The 20,695-nt window shown below is 44.9% G+C and overlaps 1 protein-coding gene and 1 long non-coding RNA gene across 13 annotated transcripts in view; one reads left to right on the top strand and one right to left on the bottom strand.

Annotated features, from left to right (window-relative positions):
• Positions 1-20,695, bottom strand: part of PTPRD (protein tyrosine phosphatase receptor type D) — a 1,064,164-nt gene that overhangs the window by 622,385 nt on the left and 421,084 nt on the right. For all 12 annotated transcript variants that reach the window (XM_030194293.1, XM_030194296.1, XM_030194294.1 and 9 more), the window contains exon 4: positions 16,877-17,018. In XM_030194293.1, the coding sequence (XP_030050153.1) occupies positions 16,877-17,018 (142 nt within the window). The remainder of the gene's footprint in view (positions 1-16,876; positions 17,019-20,695) is intronic.
• On the top strand, positions 1,412-20,017 carry LOC115463617. The gene is made up of 3 exons (XR_003941043.1): positions 1,412-1,423; positions 13,873-13,875; positions 19,930-20,017. It is a non-coding gene; the product is annotated as an uncharacterized LOC115463617 (long non-coding RNA).

Genomic DNA, 20,695 nt, shown 5'->3' with positions numbered 1-20,695 from the left:
GGTCAAGTACTTCAGATGGCAGGTATTCAGTGGCTCAAAAGGAGGTTTCATCAGCTGGGTGAGGACGACGTTGAGATCCCATGACACTGTAGGAGGCTTGATAGGGGGCTTTGACAAAAGCAAGCCTCTCATGAATCGAACTACTAAAGGCTCTCCAGAGATGGCTTTACCTTCCACACGATAATGGTAAGCACTAATCGCACTAAGGTGATTCCTTACTGAGTTGGTCTTGAGGCCAGACTCTGATAAGTGCAGAAGGTATTCAAGCAGGTTCTGTGCAGGGCAAGAACGAGGTTCTAGGGCCATGCTCTCACACCACACGACAAACCTCCTCCACTTGAAAAAGTAACTCTTTTTAGTGGAATCCTTCCTAGAGGCAAGCAGGACCCGGGAGACACCCTCAGACAGACCCAACGCAGTGAAGTCTACGCCCTCAACATCCAGGCCGTGAGAGCCAGAGACTGAAGGTTGGGGTGCAGCAACGCTCCGTCGTTCTGCGAAATGAGAGTCGGAAAACACTCCAATCTCCACGGTTCTTTGGAGGACAACTCCAGAAGAAGAGGGAACCAGATCTGACGGGCCCAAAAGGGCGCGATCAGAATCATGGTGCCGCGGTCTTGCTTGAGCTTCAGTAAGGTCTTCCCCACCAAAGGTATGGGAGGATAAGCATACAGGAGGCCGGTCCCCCAATGGAGGAGAAAGGCATCCGACGCTAGCCTGCCGTGTGCCTGAAGTCTGGAACAGAACAGAGGCAGCTTGTGGTTGGTCTGAGAGGCGAAAAGGTCCACCGAGGGGGTGCCCCACGCTCGGAAGATCTTGCGTACCACTCTGGCATGGAGCGACCACTCGTGCGGTTGCATGACTCTGCTCAGTCTGTCGGCCAGACTGTTGTTTACGCCTGCCAGGTACGTGGCTTGGAGGAGCATGCCGAACCGACACGCCCAACGCCACATCCCGACGGCCTCCTGGCACAGGGGGCGAGATCCGGTGCCCCCCTGCTTGTTGACGTAATACATTGCAACCTGATTGTCTGTCCGAATTTGGATAATTTGGCAGGACAGCCGATCTCTGAAAGCCTTCAGTGCGTTCCAGATCGCTCGGAGCTCCAGGAGGTTGATCTGCAGATCCTTTTCCTGGAGGGACCACAGACCCTGGGTGTGAAGCCCATCGACATGGGCTCCCCACCCCAGGCGAGATGCATCCGTCGTCGTGGGCTGCGGAATTTGGAATGGACGTCCCAGGGTCAAATTGGTCCGGATGGTCCACCAGAGCAGTGAAGTGCGGCAACTGGTGGAGAGGCGGATGACATCTTCTAGATTCCCGGTGGCTTGGAACCACTGGGAAGCTAGGGTCCATTGAGCAGATCTCATGTGAAGACGAGCCATGGGAGTCACATGAACTGTGGAGGCCATATGACCCAGAAGTCTCAACATCTGCCGAGCTGTGATCTGCTGAGACGCTCTGGTCTGCGAAGCCAGGGCCAAGAGATTGGTGGCCCTCGCTTCGGGAAGGTAGGCCTGAGCCGTCTGGGAATTCAGCAGCGCTCCTATGAATTCCAGGGACTGAGTTGGCTGGAGATGGGACTTTGGGTAATTTATCACAAACCCCAGCAGCTCCAGAAGTTGAATAGTGCACTGCATGGACCGGAGGGCTCCTGCCTCCGAGGTGTTCTTGACCAGCCAATCGTCGAGATATGGGAACACGTGCACTCCCAGCTTGCGTAGGTAGGCCGCTACCACCACGAGGCACTTTGTAAACACTCGTGGGGCAGAGGCGAGCCCAAAGGGCAGCACACAATACTGAAAGTGCCGTGCGCCCAGGCGGAATCTGAGATACTGTCTGTGAGCTGGCAGTATCGGGATGTGAGTGTATGCGTCCTTTAAATCCAGGGAACATAGCCAATCGTTTTTCTGAATCATTGGCAGAAGGGTGCCCAAGGAAAGCATCCTGAACTTTTCTTTGACCAGGAATTTGTTCAGGCCTCTCAGGTCTAGGATGGGACGCATCCCCCCTGTTTTCTTTTCCACAAGGAAGTACCTGGAATAGAATCCCTGCCCTTCCTGCCCGGGTGGTACGGGCTCGACCGCATTGGCGCTGAGAAGGGCGGAGAGTTCCTCTGCAAGTACCTGCTTGTGATGGGAGCTGAAAGACTGAGCTCCCGGAGGACAATTTGGAGGCAGGGAGGCCAAATTCAGGGCGTATCCGCACCGCACTATTTGGAGAACCCACTGGTCGGAGGTTATGAGAGGCCACCTTTGGTGAAAGAATTTTAACCTCCCTCCTACCGGCAGGTCGTCCGGTACGGACACTTGTAGGGCGGCTATGTTCCCATGGATCCAGTCAAAAGCCCGTCCCCGGCTTTTGCTGTGGAGGCGCAGGGGGCTGCTTAGGCGCACGCTGTTGACGAGAACGAGCGCGCTGGGGCTGTCCCTGTGCCTGACGAGGCCTTCGGGCCGGCTGGTTGTACCTACGCTTTGCAAAAGAATAGGGTGCAGCCTGCCAGGCCCGGGAAAAACGCCCGCCCGTGGGGGCGGGTGCTGAAGGCGCCCGGTGGGAGAGCTTGTCGAGAGCGGTTTCCCGCTGATGCAGTTGGTCAACCATCTGCTCGACCTTCTCACCAAAAATGTTATCCCCCCGGCAAGGGACGTCAGCCAGTCTCTGCTGGGTGCGGTTGTCCAGGTCAGAGGCACGCAGCCACTATACCTTGGGCCGCAGCACGAGATGCCACGTCACAGGTGTCAAAAATCCCCCTGGACAGGAACTTTCTGCACGCCTTCAGCTGCCTGACCACCTCCTGATAAGGCCTGGACTGCTCCGGCGGGAGCTTGTCGACCAGGTCCGCCAGCTGTTGCACATTGGTCCGCATGTGGATGCTCATATAGAGCAGGTAGGATTGGATGCGGGTCACGAGCATGGAGGATTGGTAGGCCTTCCTCCCAAACGAGTCCAGAGTGCGAGACTCCCGCCCCGGGGGCGCCGAGGCGGTATCCCTCGAACTCCGTGCCCTCTTGAGAGCAGAATCCACGACCGCTGAGTCATGGGGCAACTGGGGCCGCATGAGCTCTGGGTCAGAGTGGATCCTGTACTGGGACTCTGCTTTCTTGGGAATGGTGGGGTTAGTTAATGGTCGCACCCAGTTCCGAAGCAGCGTCTCCTTCAGGACATTGTGCAGCGGTACCGTGGAGGACTCTCTAGGTGGTGATGGATAGTCGAGGACCTCGAGCATCTCGGCCCTCGGCTCTTCCACAGAGACCACGGGAAAGGGAATGCTGATAGACATATCCCGCACAAAGGAGGCAAAGGAGAGACTCTCAGGAGGTGAGAGCTTCCTCTCCGGTGACGGCGTGGGGTCCGAGGGAAGGCCCGTAGACTCCTCGGAGGAGAAATATCTCGGGTCCTCCTCTTCCCCCCACGAGTCCTCGTCCTCGGTATCGGACATTAGCTCATGTAGCTGAGTCCGGTACCGGGCCCGGCTCGACGTCGAGGCACCGAGGTCTCGGTGTCGTCGAGCGGTGGACTCCCGCGCCGGCGGGGACGGAGCTCCCTCCATCGACATCGACGGGGACTCCACCTGCGTGGCGGTCGAGACCGGCACCGCAAGCGGCGGCGGTGTCGACAGCCCCGGCGCCGGGCTAGAGCTCGCCGGCGCCACAGTCATCGGCGCCGGGGGCGCAAGCACCCCCGACGCCGGCACAGCCTGGCGCATCAGCCCTTCCAGGATCCCTGGAAGGATGGCTCTGAGGCACTCGTCCAGGCCCGCTGCCGGGAAAGGCGGTGGGGCCGGTAAGGGTGTCGGTGCCAGAAGCTGTTGGGAGCCAGGAGACGGCACCGAGGTGCCGGAACCCCGACGCGTCGGTACCTCCACAACCGACGGAGACCTCTCCTCTCGATGATGACGCTTCGGCGTCGACTCCTCTTCAGGATGCACCGAGGGCGTCCGGTGACGGCGCTTCTTATCCTTTTTCCGATGCACGTCACCGGCGCCGGAGGGCATGGAGGAGGAGGAGGTCGATCCCCCTCGGTCTCGAAGTACCGGGTCAGACAGGGTTCGGTCCCGTGGCTCACGAGCTGAGGGAGTGACCGGGGCCGACTGCCCACGCGGCCTCTCAACCCCACTCTCACCGGCGGACCGGCGGGCCGACGGGACCTGTTCTCCTGGGGTCGCTGCCATCGGTGCCGATGTCTCGGGCATCGATACCGGTACCGAAGAACCGGCCTTCGATGCCGATGCCGTCGAGGTCGACGTCGAGGGGCCGGCGCAAGTTCCAAAAAGACGGTCCCGCAGAACTTGCCTCGCAACCTGAGTCCGTTTCCGGAGACCGAGACACAAAGCACACGACTTGAGATTGTGCTCCGGCCCGAGGCACTGGAGGCACCAAGCGTGGGTGTCGGTCTGCGAGATCGGCCGGCCGCAGCGACCACACTTTTTAAATCCACTCGGGACCTTCGAGGACATCGACGGAAAAATCGCGTCGGCGAAGTCAAAGTCGGCAAAGGTGGCTAAAATCACACCACGAAAAAATTAACCGACCGAGCGGCCACTAGGCCGCAACGTGGCGTCCCCGCTAGAAGCGAGGGAAAAGGGGAGCGCGTGCTCCACACGCGCAAAATTCTTTTTTTTTTTTTTTTTTTTAAACAATACAAAAGAAAAAGAAGGAAACCGAACGGTAATCCAAAAGCGACGATCCGCGTAAACGCGGTCGAAAAATCCGGCGGCTGAACAGAGAGAGAGGCAAACGCACAACTCTCTCCAGTCGCGGAAAAAAAGGAACTGGCGGGAGCGGTCGCGCACGGGCGGGAAGACGGCCGCGCATGCGCGGTGGGCGTGCCCTGCGTGCCGACCGTCCCGCGAAGCTTCTTTCCGGTTGGTGGGGGCTGCCGCGGACGTCACCCAGTCGTGAGAACAAGCAGCCTGCTTGTCCTCGGAGAACTGTGGAACACATTACCAAAAGCCTTGAAAACCATGTACGACCACCTAAACTTCCGGAAATCACTAAAAACCAACCTGTTTAAAAAGGCATACCCTAACGATCCCGTTTAAATGCCTAATCTCTGCAACACAAGCAAACTAAAGCATGTAAAGGACATAACACAACTCTTCTGTTCTCCGATTCCCTAATGTGGCTGTGCCACATGAACTTGATCTTACCACAACATCACCCTGTATTTGTTCACACCGGAGCCTGCAAAGGCCTCTCCTGTACTATGTAAACCACATTGAGCCTACAAATAGGTGGGAAAATGTGGGATACAAATGTAACAAATAAAAATAAACAAATAAACCACTAGGCCACTCCTCCACTCAATCAGATTCACTCCATGAAAGATGGATAATACCTGAAGTACTGTCTCTGCGCTGCAACATGCTGTTAAATTCACATATGAAATGTAATACCCAAAGTTTAAACATGCTAAAGTATTATAAAGAATCATTTATAATTAGAATGAGAAACATTTGTCCTTTTTTTGTTTCCATCATAGTCAACTGTAAAGAAGCAATCAATGTGTGTAACGTCATCAAATTACAGCTTAAGTAAACCACATATTACAAAAAGAAATAAATATTTTGACTAATAGAATTATTACATGAAAAAAAAACATTCTGCAATGGGCACCATATACCAAGATAAAATCCTCTAGTTTTCCTGTTATGGTTGATAGGTACAAGAAAGCTGGTTGACTGTTTCATGAAGGTGAATGTAATTTGTGAAAGTCTGTCATGCAAAATCAGCCAGGGAGCATTCAGAAGCATGCACCTTACAGAGTATTCAACTTTTACTGAGCACAATGCAGTCATTTACCCCCTTATTCTGTAAAAGTTGCCAAAAATTGTGTGTATAAATTTGAGTGTGCGCCCAATTTGCATGTGCAATTTAATTGAAATGGATGAGTCATGGGCATTCCTAAAATTTACATGCATTATTATAGAATAATGGGGATCTGCACCTACATCTGCAAATGGCTGTGCCTAGCGTTAGGTGTGTTTCCCATTTATAAGAGCTATTCTAGAAACTGCACCTAACGGTAAGCGTGGCTTATAAAATAGAGCTTCTTGGTGCTGTTTTTTTTTTTTTTTTGGCACCATATATAGAATCTAGCCTTTAGGGGCTAATTCTGTACACATTGCCCCAAATTAGCCCCCTTATGATGTGTGCTAAGCATGAACTCTCTAACAGCAATTACACGTGCAATTGTCATTATAGAATACTAGCGTAAGTCTCCTATGCCAGTTCGATGGCTGGTGTAAATGAATAGACCTAAACGTAGGCAGTTAAGTGCTGAAATGCTATTATTCTAGAACCCACACGAGTAACTGCCTGGCATGCCTCTGACCCACCCATGCCCATCCCGGGTCCACGTCCCCTTGCAGCTGCAGGATCTGGAACTTGTGCGCACAATTTATGGATACCGACTAATGTCAGTTATGCACACAACTGCTAACTGCTACCAATTAAGACTAATTATAGCCAATAATTGACTGTTAATGGTAATTAGCAACTAATTAAGCCATTAAGTTATGTGCACAACTAATCTAATTCTGTAATTTGCCTGAACAACTCTGCACGCTAGGCCTAAAATTGTGCACACAAGTTTATAGAATGAGGGGATTACTGCTGTTTAAAACAATTTAGAAAGAAATAGCCAACACAAATCTGGAAGTCGTAGAACATTTCCTATTTCATCCAAGGGACGAGTGGGTGAATACAGTTCATTCTCACTATTTGCTGCGTTACCGAAAAACAGAACATATGGAAAAATAGGGGTTAGGTTCCAGCTATACCTATATTCTATAAAATCACAGAAAGTGAACAATTTGTTTTTTGGGAAATAAAGGTTCGGTTCCTGAATGGGACAGCACTTAAACACCTGCAGTTGGATTTTGCTGAATTATAACTAGGCTGCATAATTAACATACTAATTAAAACGCAAAGCGAAAGTAAAAGGAGAAAAGGCTGCTTTGAAATACGCAAACATAGCAGTGCGAATGGTGAACATTTTTAACGCCGTGTTAATTTGCATGCCATTTCTTTTTTACAACCATCGGAAGTTAATTTTTTTTCCAACACGTTGAAGCTTGGAGCACAATTCTAACACACAGCTTATTACATCAGCCTCAAAGACAGACTGCATGGTACTGAAAGCAAGCAAGTACTACTACTACTACTACTTATCATTTCTAAAGCGCTACTAGACGTACGCAGCGCTGTAGTGATTTCAACAACCTTTTTCTTGTGTTAAAACTGTAAACAGTAAGCAATCCATACAAGTCCATTTTATGCTTTCAGTGCAACTAACACAAAAATATTATTTTATGAATGATCTACTATTCAAACAATATTTTACTTCTACTATGAAAAGCGCATCTTTATCAACCTAATATAGCATAAACATTACAGAAATGTAGCAGTGGAATTTTATTTTATCATGCTCTTAGAGCTCAAAAAAATTGAATGCACAATTATGAAACATCTGACAGCAGAAGCTGATCTACCCCAAATATGGTGCAATGAGTCCCACGACTGAAATACAGTCATACTGGGCTACAAAATATTCAGCATATGTTTATTCACGAATTTGATACACCACTAAGTGGAATGTGATCGAAGAAGTTTACAATATATTTAAAAAAAACATTTGGTAAAAGTAAAGGAAGAGAACAGCAATTAATGACAGAAGAGAATTTGCACACATTCACTAAAAGAAAAAAAGAGGAAAAAGCTCATATATTCAAGAGGCAGGCAAAAGTAGGGAGCCCTTTTACTAAACCAGGCCAGCATGCCCTCCCCCCCCCCCCCCCGGTGGTAATTTCAGATTTGATGCGCGCCCATAAAGGCTGGATGAATTATTTATTTCCTCCCACACATGCCGTTTCCAGCGGTAATTGGCAGTTGGTGCGCGCCAACTGATCACCGTGCGTGTAGCGCGTGAGCTCTTATCACTAGATCAATGGGTGGCGTTAAGGGCTCAGGCCAGTTTTAGACGCATGCTGGTTTCAGTTTTACTGCATGCCCTTTTCCCATCAAATTTAAAAAAAAAACCTTTTTTGCAGATGCAGTAAAAACTAGCCCGGCGAATGCCTAATACATGTACCAACACTGCCGCAGGCCACCTTCTACAATAGCTTAGTAAAAGGGCCCCTAGGTAAGGTAAGGCTGCTCTCTATCTCACAGGCTCATGAATGCAAGGATAATGAAAAATCATAATTTAAGGTGACCATACGCCGATTCAATAAGATATGTTTTAAGATGAGACTTAAATTTTGGAAAAGACAGTTCAGCTCTGATATAATTTGTTAAATCATTGCACCACATGATAATCAAACATCTAAATGAGTGTAGTGTAGGCAAAGCAAGAAGTGCTGTGTGTTTCTTTGAAAGGGGAGGTGGAATGTTTCTCCACAAGGGAGTGAAATACGCATGTTTGATAGACAACAGATACAACAGATCCCAACTTGAGGCAGGCGGGTGGGCGGTCAGAGGGGGTGGAGGCTTGATTAGTTGATTTCTTGAGCCGTCATGCAGCTCTTTTTATTAAACTACTCTTAACATACAATAATAAATAAGGACCATAAAGTCCTTGTCCAGTTACATTCCTTTTCCCGTAGATCTCATTTAATCTGTTCTTTCATTTTTTCGCAACTAGATGTCCCCTGTTTCAGTTCTGTGCTTTCTAGAATTCTGTTTTAGACCCTAACATCTTCAGTAATATGCTGTGACTTCTTATTCAGGAATATTTTCCCCCTCTAGAAAGTATTTGAGCATTCGTATTACTTATTTATCCACAGTGTCTCCTTTTCTTCTGTCCTCTACAATATTTAGGGTCCTGTTTACTAAGCCTTGCTATAGGCATACTAACCTTTTAGTGTGCGCGCTAACACTAAAGACACACATAGGAATATATGGGTGTTTCTAACATTAGTGTGCACTAAAAAGTTAGCGCGCCTACAGCGCGGCTTAGTAAACAGGGCCCTTAGGTCAGTAAATTTCGTCTCACTTTGGACCACCTGGGTTCTGCTTATTATCTTTTCAGCATTGAATGGCCTCCAGAGCTGGGCCTAGTGCACTGCATATCTGTCATTTTACTGGTTAACCTCTCCCTAGTTTCTCCTTGACTCTGGCCACTATCATGTCTTCTTGTTTTGATCATCAGATGTGGTCACCTTAAAATATCTCTCTGGGTCTCCCTCAGCCTGTATGGGTTTCTTGGCTTTCTGCACCTCATTTGTCTGATACTGCAGCTTTGTGCATAGAATTTTAGCTGCCAAGCATATGACCATTCTTTGAATTTTCTTAGATGGCATCTCATTCTGTAAGCTCCACTGTAAATGTGCACTCTTTTGTAGATCTTAGTGCCATCTCTAAAAAAACAAACAAATAAAAACAAAAGGCAGTCTGCTTTATCCATGCAAATCCTTTGTTTTATAAATGGTAGGACATCTACCCTGCTCTCATATTACCTTTTTGTTGTTGTTGTTGTTGTTGTTAAACATATCCAGGGTACTTCTGTAACCCTGTTCTGACTCCACAGAGGCCTTCTCATCTATTTTGAAATACAGACTGTTTAACTGTGCAGTGTTATTGTTTTATTATCTCTGTCTGTCCCTCACCTTCTTTTACTGAGTTGTAATGGCATATGCAGGAAACCTAAGGCCTCAATTCTCTGTCCTTTTCAAACCCAGTGTAACTGAGCTCTTTTTCACTGACCTAATGAAAAGAGAATATCTCTTAAAGATTGTTATGGAGATATTAGTTCAGTAAAAAAAATGTATTACCTACAGGTCTTTTGTTGACTCTCAGTTCTTGACATATTCTTTCCTGTTCTTCTCTGTGTAGTTCTTTGTACCTTGCTAATTATTTTGCCTATACTTTTTACCTTTGTAAAGTAAGGATTTGTTGTTCTCACTATAGCTGCTTTTAATTCAGCCCTCTGCTCTTCTACTATATAAGGAACATAAGATGTGCTATACTGGGTCAGACAAAAGGCCTATCATTAGCCAGGTCACAAGTACCCAAGGAGTAACGTGAACACAGTAAGTGATGACAGATAAAGACCTGAATGGTCTATCCAGTCTGCCCAACAGTCATATTCATTACCAATTCAAGAGTAAATCAACAATGAACATGATATTATATACTTGATAGATTAATTTTATTTTATTCACATCAAGAGATTAGCAATGGCTTTCCCAAGGCTACATAGCTGGCAATGGTATATGGACTTTTCCTCTGGGAATTTGTCAAAACCCACCTGTGCTACCTGCCTTGAGCGCATCTTCTAGCAACAAATTCAAAGCTTGCTTGTACATTGAGTGAAATAATTTCTCTAATTTGCTTTAAATATGCTACCTATTAGTTACATGGCATGTCACTTATGTCCCCTTTTACAAAGCAGCGGAATGCCCAATGCAGGCTTACTGCTCACAAAACAGGAAGTACCGCTCGGCTGCTGTGGTAGCCCGGTGGTACTCCCCAGTGCACCATCATAGCCGACGGTGCAGGGGTGTACCCAGCAGTAATCGGGCAGTGCCACGTCCTGCCTGGTTACCGCCAGATTAGCACGTAAGCCCTTACCACCACCACAATGGGTGGGTAAGGGCTTCCTCCCGAAATGGCCACACAGCAAGTGCTTTACTTGTCGCGTGGCCATTTCCAGCAGAAAATAAAGACAACCCTTTTACTAGTTGACAGTAAAAGGGGACCTTGGCGCACGTCAAAAACACGCGCTGATGCCAGCGCAGGTCCCCTTTTGCCGCAGCTTGGTAAAAGAAGTCCTTAGTCTTAGCTCTATTTGAATGGATAAATGACCATTCCCTATTTACCTATACATTGAATTCATAGTTTTATTGACATCTATCATATCTCTTCTACAAGCTGAAGAGCCCTAACCTATTTATTTATTTAAATAAATAAGGGAAACCATTCCATCCCCTTTAGCATTTTGGTTGCTCTTCTCTGTTCCTTTTCTAGTTCTGCTATACGTTTTTAGAGATGGGGCAACAACAGCTGCACATAGTACTCAAAGGTGGATTGATATAGGTGCATTCTTAGATACCAACAATTCTGTTCACATTTCCATTCAAGTCCATAGAATTAAAATGAAATACCCATTTCTGTTCTTGCCACAAGGGAGCTTTACCTCTATTGCCACCCCATATACTCTCTGGCAACTGATCCACTACACCAGATCAAGAAAATTAAGATTTATCTCTACACAGTGAAAAACTATTGGGGCTTTATGTTTTTCTTTGTTTAAACAGTATTTGCTTTAATTGGTAGCCTATCTTTATTTAAATATATTATTGATCAAATCTAATAAGTAATGGAAACATAAACCAGATGGTTTTCCTTCGAAAGCGCATGAGTGTTTGTGGAACTGAATAAGTGAGTGATTGATAGACTGACAAAAAAGTAGAGATGACAAAGGATGATTGCAAAAATTGCTCAATAATCCTTTGTTGCAATTTACGCTGACTCGACTCGACTCGACACAGGCCACGTTTCTGCTAAAGTGCCTGCATCAGGAGTGCATACATACAAAATTAATTTAGATTAGTAAAGATAAAGTGACAAGTAGTGTTATCGTACATATGTTTGACTAAGGAGTTTTTATGATTGGTGATTACAACTTTGAATCCTATAAGTCATTGGCTAGTAGATTGAAAAAGTTCTGAGGTCTATTCTCCTTATTAGAACTGTTATTATCCTTATGTGTTTTTCATGTAATTTGAGGTCCATCTGCATAATTGGGCAATTTAATTGAAAATAGTATATTATTGAAAGTGGTATTTGTTCCATCGTGTAGTAAGTTTTTACTTGATAAAAATTAGGCATTTTCCATTATTACCTTCTACCTTGTGGATTCAGTTGTCATTTATCTGAAGAGAGCCTCTTGAATGGAGTCTAGGATCTCCGTTGGGTCAATGTTCAACTGACTGGCCCAGATAAGCAGCACTTATCCAAGTATCAGGTGTTGTTAACCGGGTAAGAGCTTTTGAATATCAGGCCCTAGATTACTAATTGATCTGAAGATGAAGTGTTTCAGATTAAACTCTCTCACCAGCAGCATCTCTTGATTCACTTCAGCCTTATGCATCTCGGTTTCTCCTTTTATCTTTTGTCTATCAAATACTCCTTTGTGAAATACCCTCCCAGAAGACATAGAATATAAGAGTTGCCCTACTGAGTCAGGCCAAGGGTCCATCTAGCCCTGAATATTTATGAAATCTGCATCAGAGACACCATTTTAAAAACAGAGCCAGTAAATTCAGATTATTTTGGTTTTGGACTATGTAACCTATTTAACAACTATATTATCACAGGAGTTAAAAGTGCATTCAGAAGAAAAAATATCCAGAAAAGGAAAAATATTCCTAATTTTTAGATTTTTCTCTAAACTTGCTTTATTAGCATAAAATAAAGTAACATTAGTAGCTCGAACTATATTTTCCATCTTACCAATTGAACCAAAGAAAAATGTATGCCATTTTCAGAAGCAGTATTTGTTCACATTATTTTATCTAATTTTCAAAAGCTAGTTTTTATGGGCAACAAAAAAAATGCCTTCAGGAAGTATAATGAAAATAGTTCATTTTTGTCTTGTGTGAGCACTTTTAAATGGAGGCAAGAGATATCAAATTAATGAGGAATTTTCATGCTTCCCCATACTTTAGCGTCACTCTTCAGCATCAATGCATTCTTCCAAGTTATAACACCAGGATTATAATTAATTACAATATAACTATATACCAGATGTTCACAGTTGCTATTAGACTTTCTAGGGTGGTTTTAAAGTACTCCAATAAGAATTTAACTATAGAGAATCTGAATGTTTCCATTAGTAGGGAGAACAACTATTTTAGAATCTACTTAATTCAAATGCCTCACTTCTATCTCCATAAGTGTAGCCTACACAACATGACCACAAGAAATATTATACCCCACTGACATTCATAAATATTCAGTTTCATAAATAAAGGCATTAATTTAAAAAAATCTGTTTTTCTATGCTGGTCTCAGAACCAACATCTTAGAATCTACTAGGGAGGGTAATCAGAACTATTGAGATATAGGAGAGTAGGGTTATTCTCATGCTTCAGATAGTAAGACCCTCAACACATCCAGGGAAAACCTCATTAGTCCAAAAGGAGAACCCACTGCTGAGAATGTATCCTGTTTAAATCCTTGGCCAGTAGATAGTCTCTGCTGGCACAAGTTGGCATAATGAGACGAGGGTAAAACTATGGAGTATCAGTTTACTCTTAATGATGTCATTGTGCTGTACACTTTTGCCTGAGTAGAGAATGACACGGGGACAAAGTTTGTCCCCATCCCCGCCCTGTCCCTGTGGGTTCTGTCTCTGTCCCCACCCCCACCCCATCCCCGCAGGTTCTGTCTCCGTCCCCGCAGGCCCTATCTCCATCCTCGCACCATCCCAACAGGTTCTGTCCTCATCTGCAGAAGCTTCAAACAATTATAATTATATATTTATATCTTTTTATTAAAGTATAAAAAGGAACAATATGTTGTGTAACTATTGTGTATAAATTACAAATAGAAAACAATAATAACAGTGAGCAGCTATAATAACCCTCCTCGCCACCACCTTCTACCCTTCCAACCCCAACAATAGCTGATTTCTACTACCCCAAGGAATCCTAATCCACCCTGTTAAAACGTCCAGGGGTACAAAATACAACCCATTATATACGCCCTAGAGGGGAGAAATATGCCCTAGGAAGCACTGTTATGATTTTTTTAAATCTGTGAATGAATAAGAAGTCATCAACTACCTCAGGATTCAGTCTAGCTCTCCTGTCTTCCACAGTCCTTCCTGCAACAAAAGATGCCTTCTTAGAAGAAGTGCTGGTAGCAGGATGTACAGGATCCCCCATGCAAATTTTGTTAGTTGTGGCCAGCATGTTTGCTTGTTTTTCCAAAATATCAAAATATCATTGTCTGCATTACTTTAGCAAAAATAACAGTCCAGTTCATTAACAGGTTTCAAAGTAGAAAATGAGACGGGGACAAAGTTTGTCCCCATCCCCATGGGCTCTTTCCCCGTCCCCGCCCCATCCCTGTGGGCTCTGTCCCTGTCCCCGCCCTGTCCTGTGAGATCTGTCCCCGTCCCTGCAAGCTCTGTCCCTGTCCCCATCCCCGTAGTTGCTGCGGGTCCCCGACCCCGTGTCATTCTCTACTGGGCAGCAATATTGGAGACCTATCACAAGCTCCACCCAAAGATGCAAACACATGCTGAACTCCAGGAAGTGCTACAGATGATCTGGGACTGCCTGCCACAGGGACCAATCAAGAAGGCTATTAAGAACTTCCCAAAGTGACTGAAGGCCTTTGGTAAAGCTTTGAGCATTCACACTGACTGTGAAATTCTGACACATTCTATATTTGAATTATGTTATTTTACTGTCTTTAACTCAGACATTTTTAAGGTTTAACGATTTTTATTCAGGATCAAAATAACCATACTGCGAACAGCTGAACAATAATACTAGGCAAACTCCACAGTCTGTTCCATGATAATAAGGAACAGTGAACAAAGCACCATACAGTATAAAACAGAAGAAACTTATGATCCCAATTTTTGTTAACATTCCACTACCACCCAATCCCATAACCCTTATCCTTTGAAAATACAACTAAGATGGCCTGTTGTCTGGACTCTTATGACTCCACGCCATCTACTAAGATGAGCGTATCTAATATTTCCTAACCCCTCCCCCAACCCTGACAGAAGACCCCGAGACAGCCCAGTCTTAGACAATAACCAAATCATGATAAGCTTTGGAATTTATTCAGTACTGTGCTTCTTGCCTTGTATGAAATATTTTGTAAATAACAATTTCAAACAGACATAAAAGTCTTTTTTCTTCCTTGTTAAAGCTTTGAGCATTCACAGTGACTATGAAATTCTGACACATTGTTAATTTTATCTTTTGAATTATGTTATTTTACTGTCTTTTACCTCAAACATTTTTAACATTCAAATATCAATAGGTAGTAACACTAAAATGTCAGCATCGTTTATTGCTTATTGAATTTACTATACCACTTAGTTGTGAAAAAATCAAAACGGTTTACAATTGAGAGCAATAAAAACAACTGGTAAAATAGAAAAGAATGTCAGAGTATGACAGGAAAGAACTAACTACTATCATTCATACCGGAAAAAAGAGTTTAAAAAGTTACAAAATCAAAATAAGAAAATAACCATTCAAATATTCCATCCTATATTTCAGCAATTCTCGGTCTCTCATAGCAGATTTGAGTAAATTATGTAGAAAAAGCTTTCTTGAAAAGGTGAGTCTTCAAGAGTGCACAAAAACAAGTGTCTCTCTCTTTCTCTCCTGCTCCTGATGGGACCCGAGTGATCGCGTCCCGACAGAAGCCGGAGAGAGAAAACTCTGGTGCCAGGCCCCCCTTGGAGGCTGGGGAGGACCCGGAGCTTTCTCCAGAACTGCTCTTCTGCCCCATTGTTGAGTGGCTGCTTTTCCTCTCAGGTGGTTTTGATACTGAGCATGCCCTAAGAGGAAAAGCAGCCACAGGGGCAGGCAGTCAGCGCTGGAGGAAGATGTCTTCTGCTGGTGGGGCCTTGGGATCCCGATGGCCAAGGTATTTAGGCAGCAGCAGTGATCCAGGGGTAAGGGGTGGAGTGGCAGCGATTGGGGAGGGTGACAGCAGCAGCAAACGGGGGGTGACAGCAGCCCTGTCCCGCGCCCAGCATTGGCGGCCCTGCCCTGGGCTCAGTTCGGTCTCTCGGCAGCTACTGGGGGGAGGACCAGTCTGTTATCATTTAAGGAACATAGAGTTCGTGAAGGTATATAGGGAATTACTAAAGAAGCAAGATAAGCAGAATATCCACTGTGAAGAACTTTGTAGGTTAGTGTAAGAATTTTAAACTTAATCCTGTATTCAATGGTCAACCAATGGAGTCTTTGGAGAAATGATGAAAAACATGATCGAAGCGAGAAGCATGACAGAGTATGTGTGTTGCAGTATTCTGTAAAGTTTGCAATCTTTTCAGGTTCTTTTTAGATATTCCAGGGTAAACAACATTACAATAGTCATACCTAGAGTGAAGAAACGTAAAAAATAAAGAGCAAACTGCATTGAAACCTAGTAGGTTACGAATGGATCTTAATTTTCACAGAAAGAAAAAAAACCTGGTTTTACAACCTCAGAGATTTGTGAGCCAAATAACAGAGCAGAATCACGGATAACCCCAAGATATCGGAAAGATGCTACAGGAACTACATGCCTACCCAAAAGGAAAGGGTTAAAAGAAGGAGGGGACGGAGACCCTGTAATCCAACAAGCTATGGGTTTTTTTCTAGATTCAAAACTAAGCTTAAGGTAATTAAATGTTGTTTAATAGTAATACATAAGTATGATGACTAAATAAATACGTAACATTTCTTGTTGAAATTCAAAGCAGTTAATGAACAAATAGAAGGTTACTTATTTTTTCCTTCATTCTGTACGTTTGACTGAACATAGAGGACCTAACTCAGGAGCCTAAATGTAAAAGCTCTGCTTCTTTTGAATATTGGGCCCACTGATTTTGTGAAAAGACAGATAGAAAAGATACATTCCATTGTATTTTTCTGTCTACCTTGAACAAGAAATAAACCTACAACAACTAGAATTGGTAAACATGATATAACAATTATCATAGGTTGCCAATCTCTAAAATTCCCCTCTACTTTCAGCCTTTCTATATTATGGAGTTTCTCACTATTTTTTTTAATGTATTGTTTTGGAAATTGCTTTGTTGTTTGATAATGAAAGGTGATATAGAAAATTCCATAATAAGCACTACACAAGAATTGTGCTACTGTATAATGCAATATATAAAAATGACTTACCACGTAAAACAGTGAGCCTAGTAGACATACTAATTTCTCCCACATTATTCGAGGCAACACACTCATAAATAGCCTCATCTCGCGGTGTGCGAAGGGGCTGTATTCTAAGGACAGACCCAGAACCATCATCAAACTCTATTACCTGTAGAAAGAAACCACAGCTGTCAAAGATGTTGTTACAGTTGCCTATTTCTAAGTTAAGAACAAAACAATACACATGAGAACAGCATTAGTGGTGCTCCATTTAATAAGACAGCAAATTCTATCTTTCAGGCTCCACCCACATTTTAGTCTGCATTGGCCATTGTCATATGTGGTTCTCTACACAGGAAGGGAGTTGTGTTAACGGTATCTTTGATACTAGCACAGTCAGCAAGTCACTGCACAATCCCAACACTTTTATCGTGGGGGGGTAGATTCAAGAAAGGGTGCCAAAGGTTAGGCACAAAAAAACTGAATGCTAAGCAAGTTTTCTATAACAGCAATGTTGGGCACTGAAGATGTTATAGAGTAACTCGGTATTTGAGTGCCTGACTGTAGGGGCGAACATTTACACCATGTCAAAGGCTGGTGTACATGCTTCCATCTAAATTCCGTCAGTTGTGTGTGTAACTGATAGTACTCTACATAATTAGCATGTAACTGCCTAAAATGCCCCTAACCCACACATTTTAACTCCCCCTTTGCAGTTACGTGGTATAGAAATTAAACAGTCAGGGCCCGATATTCAGCCGGAGGCAGGCAGTGCTTTTGCTGTCCACCACCGGCGTTAAATACAGATATTCAATGATGAGCCATTTCCGGAAACCAGCATTGAATATCTGGGGGGGGGGGGGTTCACCACTAAAAAGTTAACTGGTTAAGCTGATATTCAGTACTAACCATTAACGTTTTAAAGGTCAAAGATAGGCCTGCTATTTATACGGCCTATGTTAACCGCTAAACATAGCTGGTTTGGTGTTGAATATCCATGCCCAGCCAATCAGTGACTAGCCCCTAACCATAGATATTCAGCAGGATATAACCATTATCTCTTGCTAAATATTGCCGGTTACATACTAAATCACTACTTAACCAGTCAGCAGCCATGTCTGACCAGTTACCGTATTTTTCGGACTATAAGACGCACCGGACCATAAGACGCACCTAGGTTTTAGAGGAGGGAAATAGGAAAAAAAAAATTTGCTTTTTCCTCCTCTAAAACCTAGGTGCTCCGGTGCGTCTTGTCCGAATCCCTCCCTCCAAGTTCGGGATCGCCCTCAGGGTTACCTCCTCCCCCCTCCCCGGCCCTGTCACCTCCTCTCCCCTTACTCACGCGATCTTCCCTGGTGGTCTAGTGACGTCGGGGCAGGAAAGAGCCCCCTCTTTCCTGCCCAGTGCGCTGCTCTCCATCTTCCTGTATGCATTGCTGCCTGATGGTCTCGGCGAGATTCAAAATGGCCGCCGAGAATTGAAGTCTCAGCGGCCATTTTGAATCTCGCCGAGACCGTCAGGCTGCATACAGGAGGATGGAGAGCAGTGCGCTGGGCAGGAAAGAGGGGGCTCTTTCCTGCCCCGACGTCACTAGACCACCAGGGAAGATCGCGTGAGTAAGGGGAGAAGTGGTGACAGGGCCGGGGGGAGGGCGATCCCGAACTCGGAGGGCGGGCGGGCGGGCGGCCAGCCAGCCAGCCAAATCTCTGCCTTCGGACTATAAGACGCACCCCCCCCCATTTTCCTCCCAAATGTTTGGGGAAAAAAGTGTGTCTTATAGTCTGAAAAATACGGTACATAGCACTGAATATCAGGGAGGCCAGTTCATAGAATAGCACCTAAGTGTGGTTATATGTGTAACTGCAAATTGGTGCCAATTAACACCACTTAAGGGTCATTATTCGCTGTTCAAGCCAATTAGCACCCCCATAAATAATTAAGTTAGGTGCTATTCTATAACTTCTGCATGCAATTTAGTGCACTAGTCACAAAACTGTGCACCCAAGTTTATAGAATTAAGGGGACAATGTGTAGACTGTGCTGTTGACAGCAAGCATTGTGAAGACAAAAGCATTTCAAGCCTGGGAACCCAGAGGAGCTTCGCCAGTATTAAGCTGACAAACTTTACTCCTGTAAGGCTGGGACCTGAGGGCCACTTGCAGGGAGGTCACAGGTTATTCAATAAGGAAGACAGTTTAAGAGCAGAGTCAGATGACCTCTGCACAGATGTCCTTCTCTCCTGTCACCGCTCTTCAGCGAGGATCTTCCTGGGTTTGTCTCTATTTCTTCAAAGTCAAATGAGATGGCCCCTATGGAAACTAGGGGACATAAGAAATGCAGAAAACACAGCAGTCCCCATCATGATCAATACCAAAACAGCAGAGACATATTGGATCAAGGTCTCCATTCTAGAACAATCTTTATACTGAGGACAGGGATGAACTGAAAAGTCCATCGACCTGATCTACACTTTTAATGTAAATTTTTTTTCAATGATAAATAAAAGAAAGATATGAATAAGAAAACAATGTTGGAAGAAATAAAATAATTTTTAAAACAAACTATTGGATGTCTTCAGCGTCAACTATATAAGGCAGAAGTAAAAGAACAAATATTTTCTAGCAGTTACAGACTCTAGTAATTTTCTTTGTGGACACTCTCTTAAATTTGGAGTCCATGGCAAAAATCCTTTTACAGTTTCAACCACTCACCCAGGGGGAAACTGCTCTGTAAGTCTCTGATCAGGTTGAGCAGGACCCTCTGTGCCTTTTTTGATGCAAAGTCCTTAATAGGTGGTCTTTCCCTGATGGTAACTCAGTTCCAAGGGATCTTTTTCTTTGTAGATCTTCATGGACTCTCCTCTGGTCCCCTTCTGTTTCTTCAAGCTTCTCTCTCTTTTTCATTGAAGGCCACCGAGAGATTTTGCCAGACCCGGGGCAAAACCACTCCACCCCACCAGGGCTGCCACAGTGCCAGCCACCTCCCCCTCCCCACACACACACTTGATCCTCCCGCTCCTTTATCTTCTGTGTCTGACTACTCCTGCTCCTGTGTGCCAGAACCCGGACCACCTGGGTTAGCGCGTTAATGCAATCATCCGGGTCCCAGCTGGCACGCAGTAGCAGAGGAGAGACAGACCTGGAAGAAGCTTGCAGGTGCCAGCTCCCCCCCCCCCCTTAGAGACCGGGCCCAGGGAATTTTGCCCCCCATCTCGGTGTCCCTGATTGGTCCCCATTCCAGGTTCTACCAGGAACTAGTGCTACAGCTAGATAGGGTTTGTAACTTTCTCCACTCCTTCTCTCCCCCTATGCAGTGGCTGAGCTAGCCAGTCATTACCCTGTCCTTACTTCAGTGGTGCAGGGTGCAGGGTCCAGGGAGCAGTAGCAGTGGCAAAAGACAAGAAACTCCTGTGAGCTTGATATTTATATTAACCCTGTTTTACCTATGGAGGAAATCCTCCTTTCACTGCCAATCAAGGCTGAAGGGCCTTCCCTTATTCCAGAATAAAAGGTAAGAAAATGTCAGATTACATTATCTTGATAGAGCCACTAGTGATCTCTGCAGTTCAATAAGGGAGAAGAACCTGAGGGTCTCTACAGTCATAAAATACATGCACACTTTATATGAAAATGTTTACGCTTGCTTCTGTCCTTGGTTTCTTTTTGACCATAATTTCTGTGAATTTGTAAGGTAATTTTATAACGACACATATTGGGCCAGATTCTATAAATTTCCACCTAAGAATATTCTATATGCAGCGCTTGGATTTAGGCACGGTATATAGAATACGCTTAGGTAATATCCCAGTGCCTAGAACTACATGCATCCATTTACACCATGGGAAAC

Source organism: Microcaecilia unicolor, chromosome 2 (genome assembly GCF_901765095.1).
Source record: "Microcaecilia unicolor chromosome 2, aMicUni1.1, whole genome shotgun sequence".
Lineage (NCBI taxonomy): Eukaryota > Metazoa > Chordata > Amphibia > Gymnophiona > Siphonopidae > Microcaecilia > Microcaecilia unicolor.
Note: the sequence above shows the minus strand (reverse complement) of the source record. Positions and strands in the feature narration are given on the sequence as shown.